Here is a 26,192-nt window from a genome sequence, read left to right on the forward strand (position 1 = left end):
CCCTCTTTCCTCATCCATTTTCTGTTTATGGTATCCAGGTCAGGATCACAGAAGGATGGTGCTTGTCCCCGGTAACCACATAACGCATGACCCTGAATTTGATTGGGTAACTTTCAGAATTAATGGATGAATGCAAATATGGATTTATATAATTTTATATATTCACCCTCAATTGTGGGGCTGCACAGTGGTGCTGCTGCCACACAGTAAGGAAACTAGGGTTTGCATCCTGGGTCCTCCATGTGAGGAGTTTGTATTTTTGGTTCACCGACAAAAGCGCGATAGACATATGAGCCCCGACAAAACCGCGACGGACAAATGAGCGCCGACAAACCCGCTAACTGGTTTTCGACAAAATCGCGCCGACAAAATCGCGAGAGAGGCCAAGAGAGTGGGACGCGTACGTGCGCATTATGTACACATTATGTAGGTTATAACTGTTATAACTGCTGATGGCATGCCGCGAACAAATAACTCAGTCGAGGGTTGGCATAACGCGTCGTATACAAAGCGGAATTACCAGCAGTCAGGCAGCCAGCAAGTCTAAATACGCTCAACTATCAAGACGTCTTGCTGCAATTCTTCCTACAAATGCAGGGCGTGATCTTAAGGACTATCTCCGTGCCGTGCTGATGGCATGCCGCGTCTCATAATATTGACTTCTAAAATAAACTTTATTATATATGCTTTAAACTAGTAATTCGGCGCGATTTTGACGCCGCGTTTTGATCGGCGCTATCATATTATCATATGTCTATCGCGCAAATGTCGGGTCACAGTATTTTCTCCCAATGTCTGCACTGGCTTCCTCTTGGTGCTCCTGTTTTCTCTCACCGTCCAAAGACATGCAGGTTAGGTAAATTGGTGATGCTAAATTGACCTGTGTGTGTGTGTGTGTGTGTGTGTTCACCCTGTGGTAGGGTTTGTCCTTGCTTGCGAGCTGGGCTAGGCGCCAGCAACTCCTGAAAACCTGATCTGGATTAAGTGGGTTAGAAATTACATGACATGACCCTCAGCTGTGCAATTTCATATTATTAGAATTCATGCTTATTAGAATATATTAAGCATATCATCAAGAGAGTGTACAAAAGGAATCATGAAGGCTAATAGGATATTAGGTTCCATATCACCATGTGTGAAGAACAAGTCAAGAAAGGTTACACTTAAGTTATATTATACACTAATAATGCCTCATTTGGAATACTATATACAGTTTTATTGTCCATGTTACAAAATTGACAAAGTAGTACAGGAGGTCTAGTGTAGAGTGACTAGATGGACAAACTTGTTGAGCCATGATTCACCCAGCTTGTGCCAGTGCTGGGTGAATCAAAGCTCTCAAATGAAAACGTCATTAACAAATATTTGGACATGAACTCAGTATATGCAGGCTTTAAAAGAAAAATATCCAAATAATAAAAAAGACTTTATAACCAACACTCCATACTCCAGGTTATTGATCCACCCCTTGCACCTCCACCACATAATTTGCTATATATTGCCTCTGATTCCTGTATGTCTTAAACTTTTCCTCTAATGATAACACACGGTGGGTTGTCTAAAGCACAGGAATAAAAATCGATTTTAAAATATATGATTAATTTTCTCTCCTTGTGGATTACTAGCTACAAATATGCAAACTATATCATAGACCTTTTTACATCCATATATATGTATATATATGTGTGTGTGTGTGTGTGCGTGTGTATGTGTGTTTTGGAATATGTATTGATCAATTAGGAATATATTAAGTTAAATGGCACAATCTAAATTCAATGTATTCTGAATTTACCTATCCTTTGCTTTCACTTACATTACTCAAAAGTGACTGCACAAACAATATATGTAAAATATATATCCCATTGACTTAATATTTATAATGAACTCCACGTATATTACTTTTGACTTAAGCACAGCGTTGACTTGATATATATCGCATTTAGATTTATGCATTCAGAATTGACTCTTGAAACATTACAGTGGCTATGTATATTTAAAACGAAATCCATATGTTTAAAATTTGATTTAATATTTTCATATATTTATTCCATATATTGTATACAGTTTTGACTCCATACGTTACATTATATGTGAAACAAAATATACATGTTGTACAGTAATACATACAGTATCCCAGGCATATCTCAGTTGCACCCTTAATAAACAGTAAAAGACTTTTGGCTCATCAGCTGTGGTGTATGAACAGAAGGCGCATTAAAGCAGATTCGTGTTTATTCTAGCAGAGGAGTTCACGGAGCAATGGGATTTATTAAAGCTGTTGCTGTAATTATTTGTTTTGTCTATGAAAAAAAAAAACAACTATCATAAAATTAAAATTTAAGAGCTCCGTAGTAGACCTTGATGCAGTAATGTAAAGGCAAACCAGTTGGCAACCTAAACTGTTCTTTCTCATCAAGTATTTAAGAAAGTAAACTTTCTAGTTTATTTCCCTTACTAGTAATGCATATAACACCCTTCGTCACGTCATTCTCTTTTCATTTTAAAGCGCCTTGACCAGAAATGTCGGCAGGTGCTGATGTCAGTGAAACAGATTCCTTCGAGATACGTAACGCAGATTGCTCTCCCAGTCCTTGTGATGTGTGGTTTAAGCGCCTGCAGTCTCGTTGCTAGGAGACAGGGCCAGGCGCGGGTGCGGTCTCGCGACCAGGTGAGCTCGCCGGGCGTACCCGAGTGCAGGTGGGCGGGACTGTTTACCTCACCTGTGCTGGGCGCGGAAGGAGGAGGAAACCGCAATGCTCGCCTAGCACTTTTCCTTCAGTAGTGCACCTGCTTCGACTTTGACACCTGCTCTTTATTGTACCTAGCAATGTGCCATGGGATCTGCAGGCATCTTTTATTAGCGTGACAGATCTGTGTGTGTGTTTTAATTATTTTTGTTATCTTGGCGATATGATTGAGTAAATACAGCGTATTTTGACGGGATTGCTTTGCTTGTCAGAAGGAAGCAGTGAAAAATGAAAAAAGGAACATTGAGTCGGATTCTGGGTCGAAAAGAAAACAATCCATCCTTATATAAAACGAAGCCTGTTGGATCCAAACTCGAGATCAGCGGTCCGACTAGAATCGATGTCCCCGATCTGGGTGAGTGAAGTCTGTCGGTCGCGGCCACGTCAAAGGGAATGGGTATGGGAAAGGGGACTTTTTAAATGAGGTTTGGGCTGTGTCTACATTTAAGTAAAGAACAATACAAGCGAAATAAAAACAAATACATAAATAAATAGATAATAAACACAGAAGATATTCGGTACCTAATAAGGGAAGAAATCTGGCCCCTGTCACTTCGTTGCCCGTGCTGTTAAAACAGTTCCAAGTGAGAGATCAGACAGCTTTCATGTAAAATGAAAACTTCAGACATATCACTGCATAACAAAATCGCTAAAGTTACGTAATGCCTCTTCTCCCTGTAAACGAGACTGCACAGATTAAGTGTAAATAAATGTCCGATCCTCTAACCTATTACTATCAGAATTGTATTGGTTTATCAGCAAATCTAACTTAAATATTTAAAAATCACGTCTGTAAACGCCGTGCTAACTCTGCCTCATAGCAGCAGAAATCCTGAGGATCTTGCGCGGCTTCCAAATGTATGAGTGGAGTTTCCTTCCACATCCTAAAGACCTGTTTTTTGGTGGTGAATTTAAATTGGCCAAGTATCTGTTTGACAGTCCCAGAACTGGTTCCTGCATTGCTCCAATTTGTGTCTAGATACGCTTGGGCCCACCAAGTGGGTATGAAATTTCAAAGATCATCTTATACACTAGAACGTAAATAGAGTATAACACTCAAATTATCATGGTCTTATGGTAAAATAAATATGTGAGGGAAATTAAATAAAATCGGTGTTCTCGGATAATAGAATTGCTTAACATATGATATTTAGAATTATTATTTGTCAGTTTTGTCAATATAGTATCATAAAATTCAATATAATTACGTATGAATATTAAAACCTGACATATATCGCTAATAAACGATACATACATTAACCGAGTATCTGTTTTATGTAAAAAGTAAATTCGACATCCTAAATAAGGAAAACCAGCAATCCGTCACTCGTTGTATAAGAATTAAAATCTGCTCTCATAAACTCTTATGTCATCAGTCATCTCTGTATTTATTAAATTAAGACTTAACAATGTGATACCTCTCAACCTAATGGCACAGTTTTGCCAGATATTGGAGACAAAAAAGGAAAACTGACACACCAACAGACTGAACCCACTAGATTTCCATCATTAAAGACTGAAATTCCTCTCAATCACAGCCGCAAAACACGATAAATAAAACTGGGTGCGACTCTCTCAACAGACTAGATTTAAATAAATACACACAAAAAAAAAAAAAAACTGGACCGAGCTCTTTCTGTTACACAAAGACCCGAGATCTTTTAGCTCTTCCGCCTATTTTAACTTTAACAGCCACCTTTAACCATCAGCCTTGCCGACATTCCTCAGTTTAGTGCGCTGTTTGTCTGGTGTGTCTGTAAATTGAACGCTGATCAGTATCAACTTACTGGACATTAAATCCAGCAGAGACTGGCTGTAATGCAGGCGAGCAGCAGTATTGTAAAGTACCGATATAACAAAGCATGTTAAAGCCTTACCATTAAATCTTGCCTTACGTGTGTGCCGTGTTATTTTCGATCTTCGAGATTATGCGTTATCAACGGCAAAAAAATTATCCACGTTGATTATATTGCAAAAGTGAAAAATGATCTACCTAGCCAACGTGTTATATCAAAGAAGGTTATCAAAATACTTCAGAACTGGCTTGTTTCAAATGCTATTTTCCCTTCATGTCTATTCTATGTGTCACGTGGAAAAGATGAGTGGTAGCATCATTTCATGAGAGACAACTATATGTATCATATGGGGAGTTATCAGTTTGCATTGCTCAGAGCTACGCTTGTCCTTGGCAGGTGAAGCATGTAAGAATGAAAAGACGGGTTGCTGAATAACATCAGCAATCTCACTGGATTTGAAAAAAGCCACCCCATCATAAAACATTATTATTCGCTTTGATATTTCATAGGCCTACTGTATTTAAGGTGTGATATAATATTATAATAATAGTCTCATGCACCCATTATCAGTGGCAAAGCTAATGGCAAATATATGCCAGATATTGGAGATAAAAGTGAAAGGAAATTTATAGTAATTTCTTTTGAGTTGTTACAATAATAAGCAAAAAGATGTCCAGGTTTAAGAATGTAAAATAAAAGAGGGTATGGACTTCAGGCAGAAAGTAGCTCTGGGATAAGTGCCAAACTACAGCAGGGGGTGCTAAATCAGCCACACTCATGCAGAGCCGGACCAACCTAACTATCTTTGGGGATGTGCAAGAAGACCTAGGATGATGGATCCTTGAAGCAGCAGGACTAATCACTGCACCACTGTGCTTTCAGCTATCAGTATAACTTACAACACTATTACTACTATTCACATTCTCACTCTATTCATGTAGATTTACGAAGGGAACCCCAGTTTTCTTTTAATATCCTAGGCAGTGGCATTTCTGGCAAACAAAATTTTCGAGTGGTCATAACAGAATTTCTTTTTATATACTGTACGCTCACATGTCAAACATTAACATTATCTCACTTAAAAATATCTGACCATTTTTGGCTTTAGCAAGATGCACAAGTTCACACATCATTCTTGTTTCAGAAAATCAATCAAAAAATGGGATGCTTTGGAGCCTGGTCTGTCTCAGTTTGATGGAGATCATTGTGATACCTTCTGTTATCGCAATCATTTAAAAATACAGCAGGATAGATTTAAATGTTATGTACACTGAGAGCCTCACAACTAAATAATGGTTCTTTAATGGCACTTTATTGGCTTCCTCATAGATTCACAAAGAAACATTTAATTCTGGTAAATATTCTTTACATATAAAACTTGATCTTTGAGCCCTGAAAAGGTTCTGAATATGTCCAATTAACAGAAAACTTTAATGTATGGTAGGCAACTTAGCAGGATGCAACAGATCAAGAAAACCTCAACTTCCCCTGTGTGATTGAATATACAACAAAAGTCCTTTTACAATGATTTCACAAATCTGTTATTATCTATTCATGGTTATTTATGGAAACTGTTACAGATCTAAATAAATAAAGACTGTTTCTGAAATCCATGTGTATGGTTCTTATGGGACCCAAAAATGGTTCTGCTGTGGCATTGCTCTGAAAATCCACTCTGTTGCCTTTATTTTTAAGAGTGCCCCCACTGCTTAGGAAAATATATTGGCTATGAACTGCCTAAGTTGAAACTGCAACAGTTCAGGTTAGAATAGAATGGCTTGAAGGTGAAAAGGGATAAGCTACAATAACTGGGACAGTATAGGCATACTACAAACACTGAACAACTCAGACTCAAGACGCTGAGGATCGGCAGTGCTAACCACCAACCTGAGAGGTGTTTGCTGGACAATGTGTGACCAGCAAGCAAATGAAGAAACAATTTTCTACATTCCTGTTTTTGTAAAGCTTTCTTGAATGGCTGTTTTGAAATTTATTGCCTTTAGGCTGCTGTCCTCAGTGGTGGATGAAGAACAAAATTCAACTTAGCCCCATTTTGTTCAATATAATATGTACTTGATGCAATGGTCATATTGATCTGATTCCTTTCCTTTTCTTTTATTCTCTAATTGCCAAGGCTACCTTTAAGTAAATAAGCAAATGGTACTGGACTTTTCATAACTCTTTGTTGACTTGTGCTGCAAAGCCTTGACTGAGATATCTGCAACCAGAAGTGCAATTGAAAAACACAACAACTGAAGGCAATCATTTTAATGTTCCAAGCTCGATTGTTAAACTGAAAAGTTCAAGTTGGACATGTGCACATACACACTCAAGAGTATACAGAACACCGCAGGGCCAATTCTTCCAGCTCCCCACCCAGAAACAGGCATGCGGCCTGCAGCATGAATGCAATTTCACTTACTGCAATAAGCAATATTTTTCTAGATAACATCTTATATCGAGCATATAAAATAAAAAATCTAAAACAAATCACAAAACATCCTTTCAGTATGGAGAATAAGAGGTTGTAGCCCAATAAGCTCCATTGCTGTCTTGGGAAATTCAGTTGCCCAAATGCAGACACACCCAAGGGTGATCCTAATGCAGAAATGCCACAGATTCTATTGCTTTTGATGCTGATGTCATGTGTAAATTTTTCTTAGAGTTAACATATGTATGCAACTGTGCAACAAACTGCACTGGTGTGCCATTCAAGTCAGGGTTCTACTAAATGCTTCCTATTGCAGTGATTGGTTTTGTTTCCACCATACCTTGTTTTAAAGTAAGCAGTTTTAAATATTCTTATTCTCACTATTATTACTTGTTTCATACATGTGTCAACAAACATGGACTAGAACCAGGGCACACTCACACAAATAGCACATTTCTTTGCACAGTGACAAGATAGGGGACAACAAGCAGTCTACAGGCTGTGGATCAACTGGTAGGAATCGAATTGCAATGGAAGTCCTAAAAGGCGGAAATAACGCTGACTGTATTCCTTTACCTCATCATCATTACCAATGTTATTTTTATTTGAATTATTATGAATATTACATATCCATCCATCCATTTTCCAACCTGTGAATCCGAACACAGGGTCACAGGGGTCTGCTGGAGCCAATCCCAGCCAACACAGGGCGCAAGGCAGGAACCAATCCTGGGCAGGGTGCCAACCCACCCCAGGAATATTACATATGTATTTACTAAAGTGGTAATATTTTTATTATTAATTTTATTGTAATCATTCCATACAAATCGATCGATATTTACAAAAAATAGGATTGAGAACAAGTCGACCCCCACCCCTGAGAGAGAGCATGGCCAACGGGGTAAAACTTAAGGCTTGTAAACATACCTAAATTGATGAGTTTGATAGGCCAATAGAGATGAATGGAGATGAAAAAGAAATGCGGAAATAATTGCTTCCTCGGTGCTTTAAGACCTAACTTATTCTAAGATATTATTGATTAGATCCAGCCATGTTTTGAAAAAAATCTGTACAGATCCTCTAATTGAGTATTTGATTTTTTCCAGTTTTCAAATAGTATAACACATCGGTTTCCCACTGACTTTTATTTGGTGTGTATTTCTCCTGTAGTGTTCGCCTCAGCCAAAGACTCTTCGTTCTATCCCGACGAACACATTTTGATAGACACCCGTAGCAGCAGAATTTTTCCACCTGAATGCATCGCCACAGCAGCAGACCTGATTGTTTTTATGAACAGTTAAATGAAACTTGACAATCCAGTAGCTCAATCGCGGCCTTGTTTACTCCGTGAGCTCGCGGAGAATGGAGGCCTGTTCTTTCAGGTTTGTCATGGCTTGCCATTTGCATTGTGTGACAAATACCTTTGTTTGCACACTCTGCGCTCAATTGTTCAGCGATCTTATCAGCTTAGGTGTTTGCATTCTTAAAAGTGTGCTCAAATATTGTTTCGCAACAACTCTTTTTGTAGGTCGACCCCTTCTATCCGTTCCCTGTTTCGCAGCACGACCCACCCCACCTATTTTTATTAAGATTGATTTTTTTTTCTAAATTAACCTGTCAGTTGCTGGTGAGCTTCATTTGCCTTTCTGGTTTTGGCAGCTTGATGCTTGGTTTGTTTAACATAAAGAAGAACAGAGCAGTCCATCGTTCGAACGGGTCAAGCGGATTTGTGGAACTGAGTGCCATTTCCTTCCATGGCACCGATCTGACACCCATATTGTCTCCCTTCATTTCGATCACTTTGACAGCTTATCAGCACAGATATGAGGCTTAGTATTATCTCGCCTTAATTAAATCAAGCGGCCATGTTTATCTTCAAAGCTCAAAGGAAGGTTTATTATACAGTCATTCACCTCCACGTGTGCTATATAAATATTTAAACAGGATCTACAACGTGGCTGGCTGCAATACCGAAGACAGAAGTCCACTACGATAAACATGACTTCAAACCTCGACAGTACACGGCGTTATACTATATACACGGTCGCGTTGTGTGTGCAATATGCCTGCACAGTTGATATACACAAGGGCAGACGAACATGCTTATTAATCATGCTTGCTGTGAAAGGCGCTACATGAAGATGGTTTGTGTTCTAAGTATGTTAAAGTAGTGTAATTCAGATCATCGTTATATTGAGACTGCCCTGTGAATAATATGCCTGCTTTGAAAGACACACTATAAATGGTAGCCCTGGTAGCATCTTATAATAGTAAAATGAACACAGTAAATAAAACTGAATTGCCTTATATACTGTTTTGTCATAATGCATGTGATGAAAAGGCATTCTTATGCATGAATATATTGCTGTATTAAACCTTTATAATAGTGCTTACAATAAAAGGCACTATATAAAATACATTACAATGTGAAATACTTTACAGTAGTGCTTAACATGAAATTAGACATTAGAATTTAGCAAATGAATGTCAACCCATTTCTAGGTAAGGCACTCTTTAAAGATGGACTGTCTCATAAAATGGTTTAGCATATTTCTAGTTGTGATAGGTGTGGACGTCGAATGACTGGAGGGGTCCAAATAAAGAGTTGAGGTGCCAACTGGATAACCCCATTTAATGTAGGCAATCCAAATAAACAAAAAATACTTTGAAAGGAAATAAGCATGCAATGGTGCAACTTAAAACTGTCAGAAACAATTAGACTTTCTGTGGTAGCTCTGAAGAGTAGATCTGTTTAGGGGATCTTTCCTGCGTTAGGCTTGGGTCCAAAACTGACACCATCCTTCTGGAGATGACTGATTTTATACATCTCCAGCTAGAAGGGGCGGGTCTTCTCTGGGTGGAATCAGTTGCCCTCATTGGGCTTCTTCTTACAGCTTTGGAGGGAGGAGACAATACTGTTAGTGACAGTGCCCCCTCTCATTCCGGGATGGTATTGTCTACCTGAGTAGAGACTGTAAGGTGATCCTCAGACTCCCATGCATGACAAAAGCAACATATAAAGACAGACTGCCTTAAAAAATGATTTAGGATAATGCTTCCTATTAAAGGTATTATATAAAATAACTTACTATATAGTTGGGTTCAGTGTGTGGTGGTTGCAGCAAGGCGTTATCAGCGCATGTTTCCAACCTCTCTCCTCTCTTTCTCTCTTAGTCTCAAAGGTGCTGTATTATATGAACTGCCTTATGAAATTAAAAGGAGTGTCTTATGAAATGATCTGAGGAATTTCTTTCTATGAATAACACTATATTAGCAGGCATTGCCTTATAAAATAATTAATTATATTGTTTGCTATGGAAGGAGCTAAAAAGGATGGACTAACCTATAAAATTATCTCCAGAATTGCTTGTCATGAAAGCCTGATTATTAAGAGAAGTGAATTGTGATGGTGCATTGTAATTAAGGCACTATAAGAAGATGGGCTGACTTATAAAAATGATTTGTGATTTGGGAATGCTGTCAAATTAGGTGCACTGCCTTATGAAATGGTTTGACATATTTCTTGCTATAAAAGGCACTAAATAAGGAGGAATGGCTTTATAAAATAACTTATATAGTATTGTTTGCTATAAAAGAGACTAAGTAAGATGGACTACCCTATAAAATGATCTTAGATATTGCTTAGAAAAGATCTGTTAATGATAACTGTCTACTGAAAAATAATGTTTTGGGTGATGCTTACTAGGGAAGGCAACACATAAAGTCTTTGACTAATCTGTAAAATGATTTGATACCACATGATACAATAGACTATTCAATTCAATTTGATCTTACATAATATTTATCTTAGAGCACAGGCTCGGAGAGCACATACAGGTTTATAATGAACAACAAAAACAGAAAAAATATAGTAAGATAATTTCTATATAAAATTAAAATGAACACCTCTCTGTGCAGTGGAGCTTTGGTGCAGTGGATAGAGGATAATGTTGCCCTCTCACAAATGATTGTCATTGCTTTAATTTTCGAGTGGTCTACAAGTTTTCCCTTTTCTCATAAGGGTTTTTTTTTTTTCCCCAAAGACACACTCTTAGGTTAAAAGGGCAAATCAGAACTGCCACAAGGTGTGTCGTCAATAGACTGGCATCATATGGGACTTCCAAGCCATGTTCTAAAAGTTGTCAGATGAAGAAACAATCCAAATGTTTATAAACTGTTTACAATGGATTTATGTTCTCTATGAAGGAAGCTATATAAAATAAAACTGACCAATCGAAGGATATCAATATCATATTGATATCTCTATCAATAGAGATCATTATTTAGAGCTTGCAGAAGGATACCCAAACTTAAATAATGGCATCTGTTGCTTCACCAGCTCTAAAGACACAAACAACAGGCCTACCACCTGAATTTTTCATGCTCATGGGATAAGAAGTTTGATGAGTGTAGACTGTTAGCTTCTTAACTGCATAGGGTATTCATGTCAGAAATGGTCTGCTACATTATTAGTTTTGTGTCTGTGGAATACTTCCTGAAAGTCTATTTTTTTTTACTTTCCCAGGCCTTCATGACCTAGACATTGATTTTTTTATGAAAGTGTAGTAACAGGGAACAGCTAGAAAGGAATACTAATGCTGTCATAATATACATCATCACTGTGCTAGATTCACTGCACTGGTGACCAGCTGATTTCAGAATCTTTTCCTCAACAAACTCTTGGAGTTGACATTTTATATGCTCTTAGTCCCACGTTAGGCCGTCAAAGACAGATGGCAGAATAACTGTGTCGTAATTGACCAGAGGATGGGTAGGTGCTAGGGTATAAACTCCAAGGAAGCAGATTTCATTGCCGAACTGACTTGCATTATTACCCGGACCATATCTAATAATAATAATAATAATACATTTCATTTATAGAGAATGTTTCCCATTCTCAAAGCTTTTCACCGAAATTCATGATAAACAACAAGAAAAAAGCAGAAAAATTTCAAATACACACAATTAGATACAAAATAATATCAGCAGAAACATTAAATAAAAATAAATACAGGAAACAAAAATAAGATACAATAAACTGGAATATTATACAAAAATTCAGATACTGCAATAAAAAAAATGCAAATCATACTGAGCAACTGGTCAGAGAGGTAAACTGAAAGAAGGGACCGAATGTCAGGGTAAGTTAAATGCCTCCCTGAACAAGAGAGTTTTAAGCTGATTTTTAAAAAGAATGATTCAGTTTTGGGAGTCTGTTTTCCACGATGAGCTGAAGGTTCATTCGCCCATAGAGCACAAGATAGTTTGGGGCACAATGAGATTGCCAGAATCGGTGGACCTTAGAGGGCACAGGACCACTGTGATGGAGGAGGTTACTGATATTGTCTGGTGCAAGGCCATTTTAATTTTTATTGATTAGTAATTGAATGTTATACTCAATTCTGTAAGACACAGGGAGCCCGTGAAGGAAGGAAGTACAGGATGGGTGTTATTTGCTCTCTGCTATGGGTCTGTGTGTGAAATCTTGCACCAGAGTTCTGAACCAATAAGAGCTGTGATAACAGATTAGAAGGGACACCTACCGTTAGAAAGTTACAGTAATTGATGTGGGATGCAAAAGAGCATTGAAAAGTTTCTTAGGATCAGAAAAGGAAAGGAATGAGTGAATGCAGGATATATTATGGAATTCGAAATAAGAAAGCTTCTTAATGTGGTTTATATAGGTAGAATGAAAACGTGGGGAATTAAAAATGGCACCAAGTTTCCTTGCAGAAGAACAAGAGAAAGAGAGATTGGGAACATGCACTGATAGAGCGCATTGCTGCACTCACCATGCAACAAACCACCTCAGGATCCCAAATTAGGACCCCAGCACAGCAGTGTAACAGGTGACACTTGAGCACCACACTAGCTTGAATGGAAAGGAGCAGTGTGAGGTTTTTTCTTTTTGTTTTAGTGGCTGGAGTGCCAATCCTGCCACCAACCCCTGAGTTTTCCATGCAAGTTATTGGATCTGCTTGCAGGTTAACATCAAATCCAGAACAGAGCAATAGCAGGTTAAAGGCCTTGATCAAGGGCCCAACAGAGTGGAATCACTACTGGTGGTCTGATGGTATTTAAATATCATGATATTTACTGAAAAGGAACTCATTTTCCTAAGATGAGCTTTAGTACCAATTAGCAGGAATGTGGTTTTGTTACAATTTAATTGTAAGAGTTCCATATTTCATCCTGGTTTTAATTTCATTGAGGCAAATTGTGTGCTCAGCAAACACAAATGAACTTTTGCTTTTAACACTGAAATAGATATTTGTATCGTCCGCATATGAATGATAGCCTTGTCTAAAGCTCCAAAGCTATGAATAATATGGCCAAGGAGAATCATATAGATATAGATCAGCTGATGATGGAGAACAGAGCCTTGAGGAACTCCTTGTGTGACCGTCACTGAGCTGGACCTGCTGTTACAAGACTGACAAACTCTTGCCTAAAATTCAGGTATGACTTAAAAAAACTGTCAGGCAGTGACAGAAATGCCCAAAATGATCTCCATTATGGACAGTAGGATATCGTGGCTGACAGTATCAAATGCAGCACTAATGTCTAACAGAATTAATATACTGATCTACAAAGAGTTTGCTGTGATAAGCAAATCATCAACTGTGCTATTCTGTGTTCTGAAACTAGACCGAGACCTGTCAGTGAATTGCAGGCAGTAAACATTCTATGTTAAGGTGTAAAATGCATTGGGAATGTCTCTAGATCTATCTCTTTGATCAATGCAAAAAGTGTGAATATATATATATATATATATATATATATATATATATACAGTACAGGCCAAAAGTTTGGACACACCTCCTCATTCAATGTGTTTTCTTTATTTTCATGACCATTTACATTTGTAGATTCTCACTGAAGGCATCAAAACTATGAATGAACACATGTGGAGTTATGTACTTAACAAAAAAAGGTGAAATAACTGAAAACATGTTTTATATTCTACTTTCTTCAAAATAACCACTCTTTGCTCTGATTACTGCTTTGCACACTCTTGGCATTCTCTCGATGAGCTTCAACAGGTAGTCACCTGAAATGGTTTAATGAAAATAAAGAAAACACATTGAATGAGGAGGTGTGTCCAAACTTTTGGCCTGTACTGTATATATATATATATATATACAAACATTATAAATAACAGTGGGTGGCATGGTGGCGCAGTGGTAGTGCTGCTGCCTCGCAGTTAGGAGATCTGGGTTCGCTCCCCAGGTCCTCCCTGCGTGGAGTTTGCATGTTCTCCCCGTGTCTGCATGGGTTTCCTCCGGGTGCTCTGGTTTCCTTCCACAGTCTAAACACATACAGTTTAGGTGCACTGGCCATCCTAAATTGTTCCTAGTGGGTGCTTGGTGTGTGTGTGTGTGTGCCCTGCAGTGGGCTGGAGCCCTGCCGGGGGTTTGTTCCTGCCTTGTGCCCTGTGTTGGCTGGGATTGGCTTTAGCAGACCCCCGTGACCCCTGTGTTAGGATACAGTGGGTTGGAAAATGACTGACTGATGACTGAAATAACAGCGATCACAACATGATAAATTTGAGATCTTATCTGAAAACACACAAATGTTTCCCAAAACAAAGACTTATAATTTGACGAAAGCTTACATGGGGCTGAGGAAGTACCTAGAAAACACAGAATGGGAAAGAAAAACTCAGTAACTATAAATGAAAGATGGTGTCACTTCAGAGACGATCTGATCTAGGCTCAAATTAGGTATATTTAAGGAACCTCAGGAACACAAAAGGAGAAATCATTGAAAGTGAGAAGTAAATAGCAAATTAACTAAACAACTACTTGTCAAGGAAGAAACAAATTCAATTCACCATGCAGCAATAAAAACAAACTCCGAGTTCATATGTTTTAAAATGGAAGAGTTGGATGTGCTTCAAGCCCTCATAGCAATGAAGACTAATAAAACCCCTTGACCAGATGAGATTTTACCAATTGTATTGAAAAAAATGAAAGACGTTCTCTATGGACCCTTATTAGGAATATTTGAGCAGTCACTTGAGAAAGGAGAAGTATCCAAGGATAGGAAAGTTTCAAAAATGATTCCAATCTTCAAGAAGGGAGACCAAATGGATCTTGGTAATTGCAGACAAATAAGTCTTACTTCTGTGCCATGTAAAATTATGGAAACTGTTATAAGAAATAAAGTAGAAAATTGCCTGAATGAAAATGATATACTAAATTGAAACCAGCAAGGGTTTATGAGAGGAAGATCTTGCCAAACCAATCTTTCAGAATTTTTGAACAGGCAACTGCAACAATTGACAAAAGTAAAGCATACTACATAATTTACTCAGATTTTCAAAAAGCCTTTGATACAGCTTAAGGATGAGTCATATACTCCTGGATACCAGTGGAAATTAAAGGGAAGCACATTGAAGACTGAAGGACTTCTTTACACAAAAAGTTGAGGGACTCTGGTACAAACTGCCAAGACATGTAGTCAGACAAGAAGAATTTGGATGAGATATTGGGACAGCTTAGCTATTAGCTAAACAAACAGGCTTAATGGACTGAATAGTCTCCTTTTGTTTGACAAATTTCTTATGTTCTCATGTTGTCAATGCAAAAAAGCTATAAAATAAAACCAAAAGTTTTTTGTTTGTTTTTTCGAATCTCAAAATCCGACAACGTCAAATTACAATGTTATTTGTACATAAGCTATGGCACACTTGGCTTGCAGAGACTGTTTATTATCTTTGAAACTCAGCGTCTGTCTGCTAAAGTTCCCACCTCTCCTCTGGGGCATTCCAAAAAGCAGTTCAAATTAATCATTTTTTGTTTGGTCTACCAGCCCTCCTTTCATTCTTAAATAAAAAAGTCAAATGGTTTGGACCACTTAGATTTACTTATGTTGTTATTTTATGAATAGTGTTTCATTGAGTCCTTTAATGACCTCTTGGGCTCAGCCATCAGCAGTGTGCCTGTTTGCGGAGGGAGTGTCAACGTTATTGAGAGATTCACTTACCTTGGCAGTGGCATTCATGTTTTTTGTGACTCTTCCTATGAAGTCAGTAGACGGATTGGGAGAATATAGGAGGTCATGAGGTCGCTGGAAAGGGGTGTGTGATGCTCCCGATATCTATGCAAAAGGACGAAGGTCCAAGTCTTTAGATTCCTGGTGCTTCCTGTCTTGCTAAATGGTTGTGAAACATGGACGCTATCCAGTGACCTGAGGCAAAGACTGGACTCCTTTGGCATTGTGTCTCTCCGGAAAATCCTTGGGAACCATTGGTTTGACTTTGTGTCGAATGAGCGGTTGCTCATGGAGTCCCGAATGAGGCACATTATCTGCATTGTGAAGGAGCGTCAGACAAGGAGCCATGTGGCGCGTTTCCCCGAGGGTGATCCGGCTCATAAGATCCTCATTGTTGGGAACCTGAGTGGCAGGACCAGACCAAGGGGTTGACCACGTAATACCTGGCTGCGGCAGATAGAGGGTCATTTCTGGAGAGTGGGACTGGACCGCGTGTCTGCCTGGGGGGTTGCCAACCGGGATCCCGAGTTGTTTTGTCGTATAGTGGGTGCAGCAACACACTGTACCAGTGCATGCTCTCCAACTTGACTTGTTTCATTGAGTATATTTAATTTAAGGTAGATAGTAAAAAGAATACATTTAGAGGTGTTGAATTCAACTAGCCTTTAATTATATAGCATCTTTCTATAGCAAAGACCTTTACAAGGTGCTTTACATGTATATAGTTATTAAATAACTGGAGCACAAGCAGGTTAAATGGCTTTCTCAGGCTCACACAGGGAGTACAAGGCTAGTCTGCCTGGGGTTTAAAGTCAAGTGCTTTGCCCACTAGGCCAGACTCCATGCATAAGTCAGCAGTGGCTATAGCAAAATCTGGTCAAAAGGACCCGTTAGTTATCTGGGTGTATGTGTTGCAATCATTTTTATCATTTCTGGGTCAGGGATGTAAAACTGATGCCATCCTAAAGTTAAGTGACAGTTGGACACATTGGATTGGTTTCTAGACATGCAGTATCTTCATGGACATAGTGAAGAGTAGACACCATTCCAAACAAGTCAGTCCATGTGTGTCAGTTTGAGGCTGAAGAATGGGTCACCAGAAGGCTGGGCATCTTCTTTTATTCTCTGTGAAGGGTACATTTTTTATGATCTGCATTGGACAATTTCTGAAGAAAAAGGAAAGACTTAACTGAACACTGGCTGCCCCTCAATATCCTCATTTTCTGCAGTGACACACCCAGTGACAAATGAATGCTGCTGGTTTGTCTTGCTTGACCAGACGACACTTGTGCGTATTGCCTGGGCCTCCTCCCCACAAGCACCATCAGACTTATTTGTGCTCTAGGCGTTCGGTCAGATTTACTTGTGCTTCAGGAAAAAACAAGGGCAGCAGCTAATTACGCATTGGCAGCTTTGATGTTTTTTGCAGTGAGGTGCTGCAGTAGGTAGTGGTGTCCTCATTTTAAGTCCTAACTGTTATGTTTCAGCCAGGGTTTGTGTATGGTCCTTTGTTCTCATTTCTCTTGTTTTTCAATTATTATTTTTATGGTATTATCTTGGATAATGGATGGATGGATGGATGGATGGATGGTATTATCTACTTTACATGGAAATGGAAACCCTCAGCACCATTTTGGGCCTGTGCAGGCTTTGAATCCTGTCTTTTGAGTTGAATCCAGTCTTTCTGGAGTGTTTCTGAGGCAGACAAATGATGTCCTAATTAGAGTTTTTGTTAAGATTTTTGACACCTGTTCACTCTTTTCGTCATTTTGTGTTGCTGAATATCACAACACTAACCTAGTCGTTGTCCTAATGGAATTTGAATGTTCTTCTCATGTCTATCTGGGTTTTTGCTGGGTGCTCCTGTTCTGCACCCACATCCCACAGAAATACACTTGTTTAAATGACAGCTATAAATTAGACACCCGTGGTGGACTGGTGTCCAGTCCAGGGTGGGTTTTCCAATTTTATACCTAACATTGTGGGATTAAGAAGGTAGGATAAACTGGTGGATGCACTCAGAAAATTAATTGACCATTTGCAGTGTGTACAACAAATTCGTTCACAAAAATAATCTGTGACAGGTTACCTTGCTACCAAGGGTATTTGCCAAAGACAGAAGGCATAGGAATGAAACATGACAGGAGCAGGGTCACTAGAGTCTGTATTTTAAATGAAAAACCCACACAGTTGTATGGAGAACACCTGCAAATTCATTTACCCCTGCCAGTGGGCATTGAGCTGACAGGGCATCAAAGGATGTGGATTCTTGTCGTTAATTAAACCCGTTCTTTAATTCCATGGCTTGTTGCTGCTCTCATTATGCAATGGCATATATTTCTGAAATTGTTGATTTTCTTTTTTCTAAGAGCACTGTTAAAATGTTTTGGGGACCTGAGCAGATCAACATCCTTGAGACCTTCGTTTTTCTTTATTTTCAGATATTGTATGATGGACACACTTTGTTGGTCATGTTTTGGCTCATTTTGTATCTCATTATTGTTTGGCAACTAATTAAGGAAAAAGAAACAATTAAGGGGTCTAATTCTTCGAGAGCAAGTTGATTAAAATGAATTCAAAAGAAGTTAATTAGGAGCAAAAACAGGTCACTAATTAAGAAAAAGGGTTAGAATGAAAACCTGCAGCCACTGGGGCCCTTCAGGACTGGAGTTGGGGACCCCTGCGTTAGACCCTTTAAGTCCATTTTACAGACACGGAAGGACTGAGTCAATGGGAGCAGCACTGGGTGCAACACAAGAACCAGTCCTTGACAGATCCTACTTATGCACACACCCACACTTGACATTAGTGAAATTGGCACTTAACCTACAATGCTTGTTTTTGGGAATGTGGGAGTAAACAGAAGTGCCCAATGAAAAACAATGCAAACACTGGTTGAACGTGCAAAACTCTCTGCATGGATTCAAGAGTGAAAGTATGCGTTTGCCAAAAAAAAGCAAAAACAGACTTATAAAATCTGGTGTATGCACATTCTATACAATTTAACCTTTATAAATCACAATCATCTTGAAAATGTGTGTGTGTGAACACACCTCGAATCACACCCACTTCCCTGAAACATCATATATTAATATGGACTATGCTAATCAACCTCATACATATGCAATCACCTACATTTGAGGAGTCCTATGGTGTGCTCCATAAATGAGCATGGCAAGAACATATGTGACCTTGTAACGCCTCTCCACTGTGCTCTGGGGTCTGAGAAAGGCATAAGACACCAGTGTCTGAGACGATAGCCACTATTGCCTGGCACTTATAATAACAACAACAACAACAACATTTGTTTATATAGCACATTTTCATACAAACAGTAGCTCAAAGTGCTTTACATAATGAAGAATAGAAAAATAAAAGACACAGTAAGTAAATAAAATAAGTCAACATTAATTAACAGAGAATAAGAGTAAGGTCCAATGGCCAGGGTGGACAGAAAAAACAAAAAACAAAAAAACTTCAGACAGCTGGAGAAAAAAATAAAATCTGTAGGGATTCCAGACCATTAGACTGCCCAGTCCCCTCTGGGCAATCGTGACATGATTGCTGTTACAATGAATAGTACACGACATAAAAACCTGAGGGTTCAGCCAGTTACCTTACCAACATGCTAGCGTTCATGTACAGCACCATCAGCAAGTTCCTGTCAACACTAATTTTCCTCAAAATAAATGAATCATGGGTCATCCCAAGTCACAAAGCCATGACTTTGTCAGTCTCATCTTGGTATTACAGATGACTTGTGCATTTATTTAATGTCACTTATTGCAGCTAACAAAAGCAGCTTCATTCCTGCTATGTTACTTTATTGCAGTGTGAGTGCAGTAAATTACCTTTATTTTTTTATCAAAACTGGACACTGCTTCAAATTACCTTGTTATGTCAGTCTATACACCCACACCATACACAACTGAATGTAGCACCTCATCAGTTGGTCAATGGCCTCCAGCATGGCAGTCATGATTGATTGAAGCTTGGCTGAGATATTGCTGATCTGTCAGCCAGTTCCCTGAGAAGTGACAACAGGTTTGCTGATGTAAACTAATGTAAAACCAAAAATGTTCTTCAATGCAAATACACACCAACTACAATAGAGTCTGTACATCCTACTCATCACTTTTGAGGTTTCAGATGTTTGTCATGTCAATGCACATTATAATAACTGCTTGGTGATATGAATTATGCATACAAGTTGCTGTCACAAGTTGGTGTGCTTGCATTTCCCTACTTGATCAAGGATGGCATCATTTCCTGTTTTCGCCAAAACGTTACATGCATATGGGTCCGAGTGGGTGTAAATATACATAAGTTCTCCTGTTGAGCTTTCCATTACTGACAGTGTGTGACTATGAGCAAGTCGCTTCACCTGCCTGTACTCCAATTAGAAAAACAACAGAATTGTAACCAATATTAAGTCACCTTGGATAAAATAAGTAAATAAATAACTAAATAAGCTTTTGTTTCTGAATCAGGGCTTCTGAGTGGAAAGTTGCATACACATGTTTTGGGTCTCTTTTTTTGCATATGCAAATTTTATAAATCTGACTGCAGGCCTGGGATTTAAACAAGACTAGTACTGGCACACAGTGCCATCCAATGGCAACAGCAGCAGCAATTTAATAAGAGTAGGTGGAATACGGTATGTGATATTTTGTTACAAGTATGTGTGTGGTCTACAGTGTCGAGTACCCAGGATGCATTTACCATGCTAACTTTTTTAACATGACTCTTATGATCTGAAAAGTATTGTCTCTTTCTGAGACTGGGCAAGCACAGCACTAGGCACCTTTTAAGTAATTGCATTAATAGTATAGCAGTGCTAAGGAGCATTCCTGTTGGATTTGGAAATTATGGTGGAATCATCTCCTGCACTGAAGAAGGGCAACTGGAGTTTACTGGACAATAGTGACATTAGCTTAAGTCAGTAGGTAGAATCCCTTGTTTTCTTTCTTTGCGTGAGAGCTTATCAGCACATTAACTGTAGGCAAAGGTCCCAATGGGGACTCTCCTGTAGTGGAAACATCAGGTTAGGTGGCCCTTGGCTGCTGTCCCTAAGAAACGTATCAACAGCAAGCTGGGTACTAGTCTGCAATAATGGTAGCTTTTCAACTTTATTGACTTTCAGTTATACTACTGCTTCTTCCTCATCTAATCAGTGGATTTATTCTTCAGGGGTCAGATGCTTGGACAGCTTCCAAACTTCCACAGTCTGCTAGGATCAGGAGGCCGGTACAGTCTGGATCCTGAGTAGCACATTGCCAGTCAGCGCACAGAGCTGCGTGCTCCAATAGTTTAAGTGAACTCACCAGTGATTCATGGAATTATGGGTAAAAAAAATGCAAACCTCTGCCATACTTACTGATTCAACCACAAGATTGGAGAACAGTCCATAACTGTCTCATATAGGAATGGTTGTCCAGCAATGGGGCTACACTCAGAGGTGTTGGCCAACATCAACCAGAAGTGGGACAACATGAGAAATTATGAACCTCTTCTGTGCATCTCAGCTACAGCTATTTGACACAACTGGCAATCCAGATTTTATGAAATTGGCATTGTGTCATGTTATTACATTATAAGTAATGGACAGAAAATGTGGTTTAAGAATTCTGCTGAACACCAGCCTTTCCCATTATTCCTTCTAGCACTTAACTCTGTCTTAATTTTAATACTAAAGACTTTTCTTTTTCACTTTCAGATAAAGTGTTGGGCTATGGGTCAGTCCCCGATACTGGAACTGCCAAGGTGCGAGCCAGGCCGACTGTCAAACTGTCACCTAATTTTCCTCCTACGGTGAGTGACGCTATTTTTCTCAACCTTTTTGCTGAAAATTTGTAATAGAAATGGACATTAACGCTTCACACTAAAGAGAACAACAATGAAAACACCAAGGGAAGTGATGCTCTGATACTGGACGCTCAGTGTGTCTTTTTTTTTCTTCCTGAGGACTATGTGGTCATTTGTTATTACAAATATTACAAAACTTCCACATGTGAATGGTACCCTAGATATAAAGTGATGGTAGGGTGGCCAAATTGCTAAGAGGCTGGCTGGGAGGACAGGAGGCAGAATTAGCCCCTTAAAATGTGAAAGAGAAAAAGGAGACAGACACACAATAGGGATAGCCACTCTTTGAACTGGGGACACTTTATGGTGGTAGAATTGAGAACATCTTGGAATTGGGAAAGATGGTTAATCACATGATGTTCACCATTTCCAACTAGTGGGGTCACAGCTACTGTAATTCTGCTGTCATGACTCATATCACTGACCCAACTAAATCACACAACATTCTTCTTTATGAAACTGTGTGAATGCCAGTGTTGCTTAAAGTCAGAAGTACGACATATACAAGTCAGTGTTTTGTCTGGCTTTCAATAAGCAGCCCACTGATCTCGCATGGGCTATGGGGTATGGGGTTCTTTCAACCATTCATTATCTTAACCCACTTATTCCAGTTTCAGAGTTGGGTGAACCTGGAGCATAACCAAAAACTGTTGGGCACAAGGGATCATAGGGTACATTTTCTCTTACTTGGCCAATGTCACAAGAAAAGTGAAAATGTATTTCTTTGGGATACAAGAAACAAAATCTGGGAAAATGATCCCAGATGGACATAGGCACAACCAGCAAACTCCACACCGAGAATTATGAGGCACATAATTCAAACTATGTGTTACCTATTTCTACCAATATACTTGATGTCACAGGCAGTGGAAGAGACTTAAAAGATCTAGTAAAAGATGAACACATATTGGAGACTATAGAACTCCTATAAGTGTCTGCATAGGTAGAAGAAGATGAATGGAGAGAAGCAGGCCTTACTTGCATAGTGACAGCTAAAGATGTCATGAGGGGATTCTTGGGAAAGCTTTCTGAGGAAGGCCTTAGATCTTTCTAAGTTTGCTTGTGATGCCAGAAATACTTTCAGGTTATGTTTAAAGCCCACCACTTGCTTGTGATTCTTTTAGAATGTCATTTGAGGAAAGGGGTCAGCGAGCATAAAGGCAGCAGGAGAAGAAAATAAGATGAAAAGTGGCACAGTGAATAAGCTGGAGGGGGTGGTACTTAGATGAAGCACATACAGTGGGGGCAAATGGACAAAGAAGACCAGCAAGGACCTGACCATTAACGTTTTGGGGATTTTGACTTGGGCTAGGTCTAGGGCATTTACTATTAGGTGTTTCTGTTGGGCAGATCTTTCTAGAAGGTGTCTGAGGAGAAGCAAGAACCCACCAGAAGTATCCAAATGCCTAAATGACTTGCTTTTCTGCAAGTTCACGGATGTCTGGAAAGATAAGGACACATGCCATCAGAAGACACATTCATTCATACAGCCACACTCCCTCACACAGAGGCAATTTAGAGTTGCCATCAATCAATCAATCAATCAATCAGTGGGTCTTTTATATAAGGGCATTGATAGAGCATATCTTCAGAAGGCATTATACTATTTAAGCAGAAGTACGGTTCAGAGGAACCACATAAGTGATGATATTAATGAGAAAATAATTAAATTACAAGTAAATAAATTTAGGCGGTACATATAAGTGAAAATAAACTATGTGGGAGTTGGCAAGACAGTAGAATAAAATATATACAGATTTCAATTACAGAATAAAGTTACAGGTAAAGGTTCTTAAAATACAGTATAAGAAAGAAAAGGTGAGAAAATGCTATTTGATCAAAACCACTAGAGGATCTTCAACTTGAACTTGAGCAGATGTGTGGCTAAAAAAGTACGGTGCCAACAGCTGTATAAGAAGTCTTTAAACTAGTGAGAAGGCTGGCATCAGTAGTGCTGAGGTGTCTGGCAGGGTAGATTGAAAAAAAACAATGATGATTGTCCTTCACAAGGCCACATTGAAGTTCTGTAAGGCAATCAATATGACAAGGGAAGAAGGTCCAACATTTGGATCAAAGCAGCAGTGCTCTTATTTTGTCTTTATATTAAATTAGCAGGGGTACCTGGTGCTGCCCGAAGTGATAGGGAGAAAAATTTTGGCCCTAAACCAAAATATCACTAAGTAAACCCACCTTGGAAATCAACTTTACATACCCGTGTCATGTCCCAAAAATATCTTCTAGGGGCACTTCAACATCACTGTGTGTTCCAACCTGGTTTAAAGCTCAGAGATCTGAGCAGCTCCATCTGTGGCTAGGTGTTTGACTTGCTGACAAACAGGCCCAAGTCAGTCAGGACTGGCAACATGAGCTCCTCCACACTGTTCACTAAACTGGTGTTCTGTATGGCTGCTGTCTCAGCCCACTGCTATACTGTCTATTCTCCATTGACTATGTAGGTAAGCATGAGGGCAACAGCATCATCAAGTTTACAGATGACACCACTGGGATTGGCCTTATCAGCAATGATAACGGAGCTGCCTACAGGAGTGAGGTAAAAGACCTGACAGTATGGTGCCATGACAACAGCCTCCTCCTGAAAGTCAACAAAACAAAGCAGGTCATTGTTGACTTCAGGAAGAACAAACACAGTCATGCTCCACTCCATATCAGCAGTTCCCCTGTCCAGACAGTTAGCACCTTCTGGTTCCTGGGTGTATAGATCACCAATTGCCTTTCATGGTCTATCAATACCTCCTGCATCTTCAAAAAGGCTTAGCAAAGGCATTTTGTCCTGAAGAGGTTAAAGAGCTTTGGGTTAGGGACCAAAATACTGGTGAATTTCTATCGCTGCACTATTGAAAGTATCCTGACATGATGATTCATGGAGTGGTTAGGTAACCTGACTTCCAATGATTCATCCTTCTCCAAAGGACTGTACAGTATGTACTGCTGGTGCAATCTTTATCTCTGTATAGTTCTGTTCTGTACTATATATTGTACATTAGGCCATTCTTCTGCTCTTTATTTATTTAATTTTCGAATTTATACATCATCATACTGTCTGTATATGCTTCCCTGTCAGCAAATGTGGCACAAGATTTTCACCATACTCTGACAGTGTATTTGGCAATAAAGATCTAATCCAATCTAATCTAATAAAGTGCAAGTGTGGTCAGATTTTGGAACAAAGTATAATGGTGTTCCATAGGGAATCTGCGAAAAATTTGGAGGAGGTGCAGTAGGTTTAAGGTATGGATTTGTACACCAAACAAGTACACACACATTCTGCTTTATTTATAAATTAGCGGAAGTACCCAGCATTGCCTGGGAATGTATAACCGGTGAATTTCCCAAATGAAAGAAACAGAACATAGAAATAGAACAAACAGTTTTCTGATTCACATTTTATTGTAAGTTCTTCCACTCTGGATTCTGTCTGCTGTGGCGTTTGAGACAACTTTGAAATAGACTTTGTTCTGGTATCTGAAGTGGATGTTCCAATTCTACGTCTTTTTTTCAGTGGCATGGGTATATTAGCGAAAAACAGGACAATTATAATGTGTTACATGGTATTACGTGCGGAATAAGCACCACAGTCAGATGAATTTACTTTATTTACAAGATATCGGAAAGCATTTGTAAGGAGTGTCTGTGTTGAACCGTGCTGCCATCTAACGAAAGTTAGCAACGGTAACTACAGAGAGAAGAGACATAAAACCAGCGAGTCTCTGTTCAAATGTGCTTGCATATAATGGACGTTGGCGAATGAAATACAGCACTATCAGTGCGTGTGGGAGTGTGAGCCACGGAAACGCAGGTGTTTCAGCCGGTCACACGCACTGGGTCGTTCACATTTTACATCCATACGGCAGTTCCCCTTCACCGGATCAAAGGAGTCGGCCTTCTCATACTTGGACACTTCCGCCATCTCTTGGCAATTTAAAGAAACATGGGTAAAGAGCAACGCACAGAGACCAAAGCTGCTGCTAGATGTCGCTGCGGTGAACGTCTGTTGCAACGTGCGGCCATCTTGTTGATAATAAGTACAGGGACGTGTGCCGAACGTTGTGTTGATGAAAAGGTGCCCTGTGGTTCACCACAAACATTTTTCCCAACCAAACATACCCCATGACCTTCTCCTGGTCACAAAGGAGCCCCATTCCCAGTTTGGTGCCGATCGGACGCCCGGTGCAGATTTGTGTGGCGGACAAACAAACATACATACACACATACATATATCGATCGACTCTGCTTTATATATTAGATATGGCATCATGGGACAGTGCTGAGCACTGCTCTTTCAAGCATCGTGGGTTCAAATCCCATGAAATATTTTCCATGTTCTCCCTGTGTCTG

General features: G+C 39.3%; 1 protein-coding gene across 1 annotated transcript in view; it reads left to right on the forward strand.

Annotated features, from left to right (window-relative positions):
- The first annotated feature begins 2,761 nt into the window (after positions 1-2,761).
- The window catches only part of LOC120525907 (flocculation protein FLO11), a 77,371-nt gene continuing 53,940 nt past the window's right edge, over positions 2,762-26,192 (forward strand). Inside the window, exons 1-2 of the mRNA XM_039748588.1 lie at positions 2,762-3,102; positions 21,688-21,782. Coding sequence (XP_039604522.1) covers positions 2,976-3,102; positions 21,688-21,782 — 222 coding nt within the window. The 5' untranslated portion in view covers positions 2,762-2,975. The remainder of the gene's footprint in view (positions 3,103-21,687; positions 21,783-26,192) is intronic.

Source organism: Polypterus senegalus, chromosome 3, assembly GCF_016835505.1.
Source record: "Polypterus senegalus isolate Bchr_013 chromosome 3, ASM1683550v1, whole genome shotgun sequence".
Classification (NCBI taxonomy): domain Eukaryota; kingdom Metazoa; phylum Chordata; class Cladistia; order Polypteriformes; family Polypteridae; genus Polypterus; species Polypterus senegalus.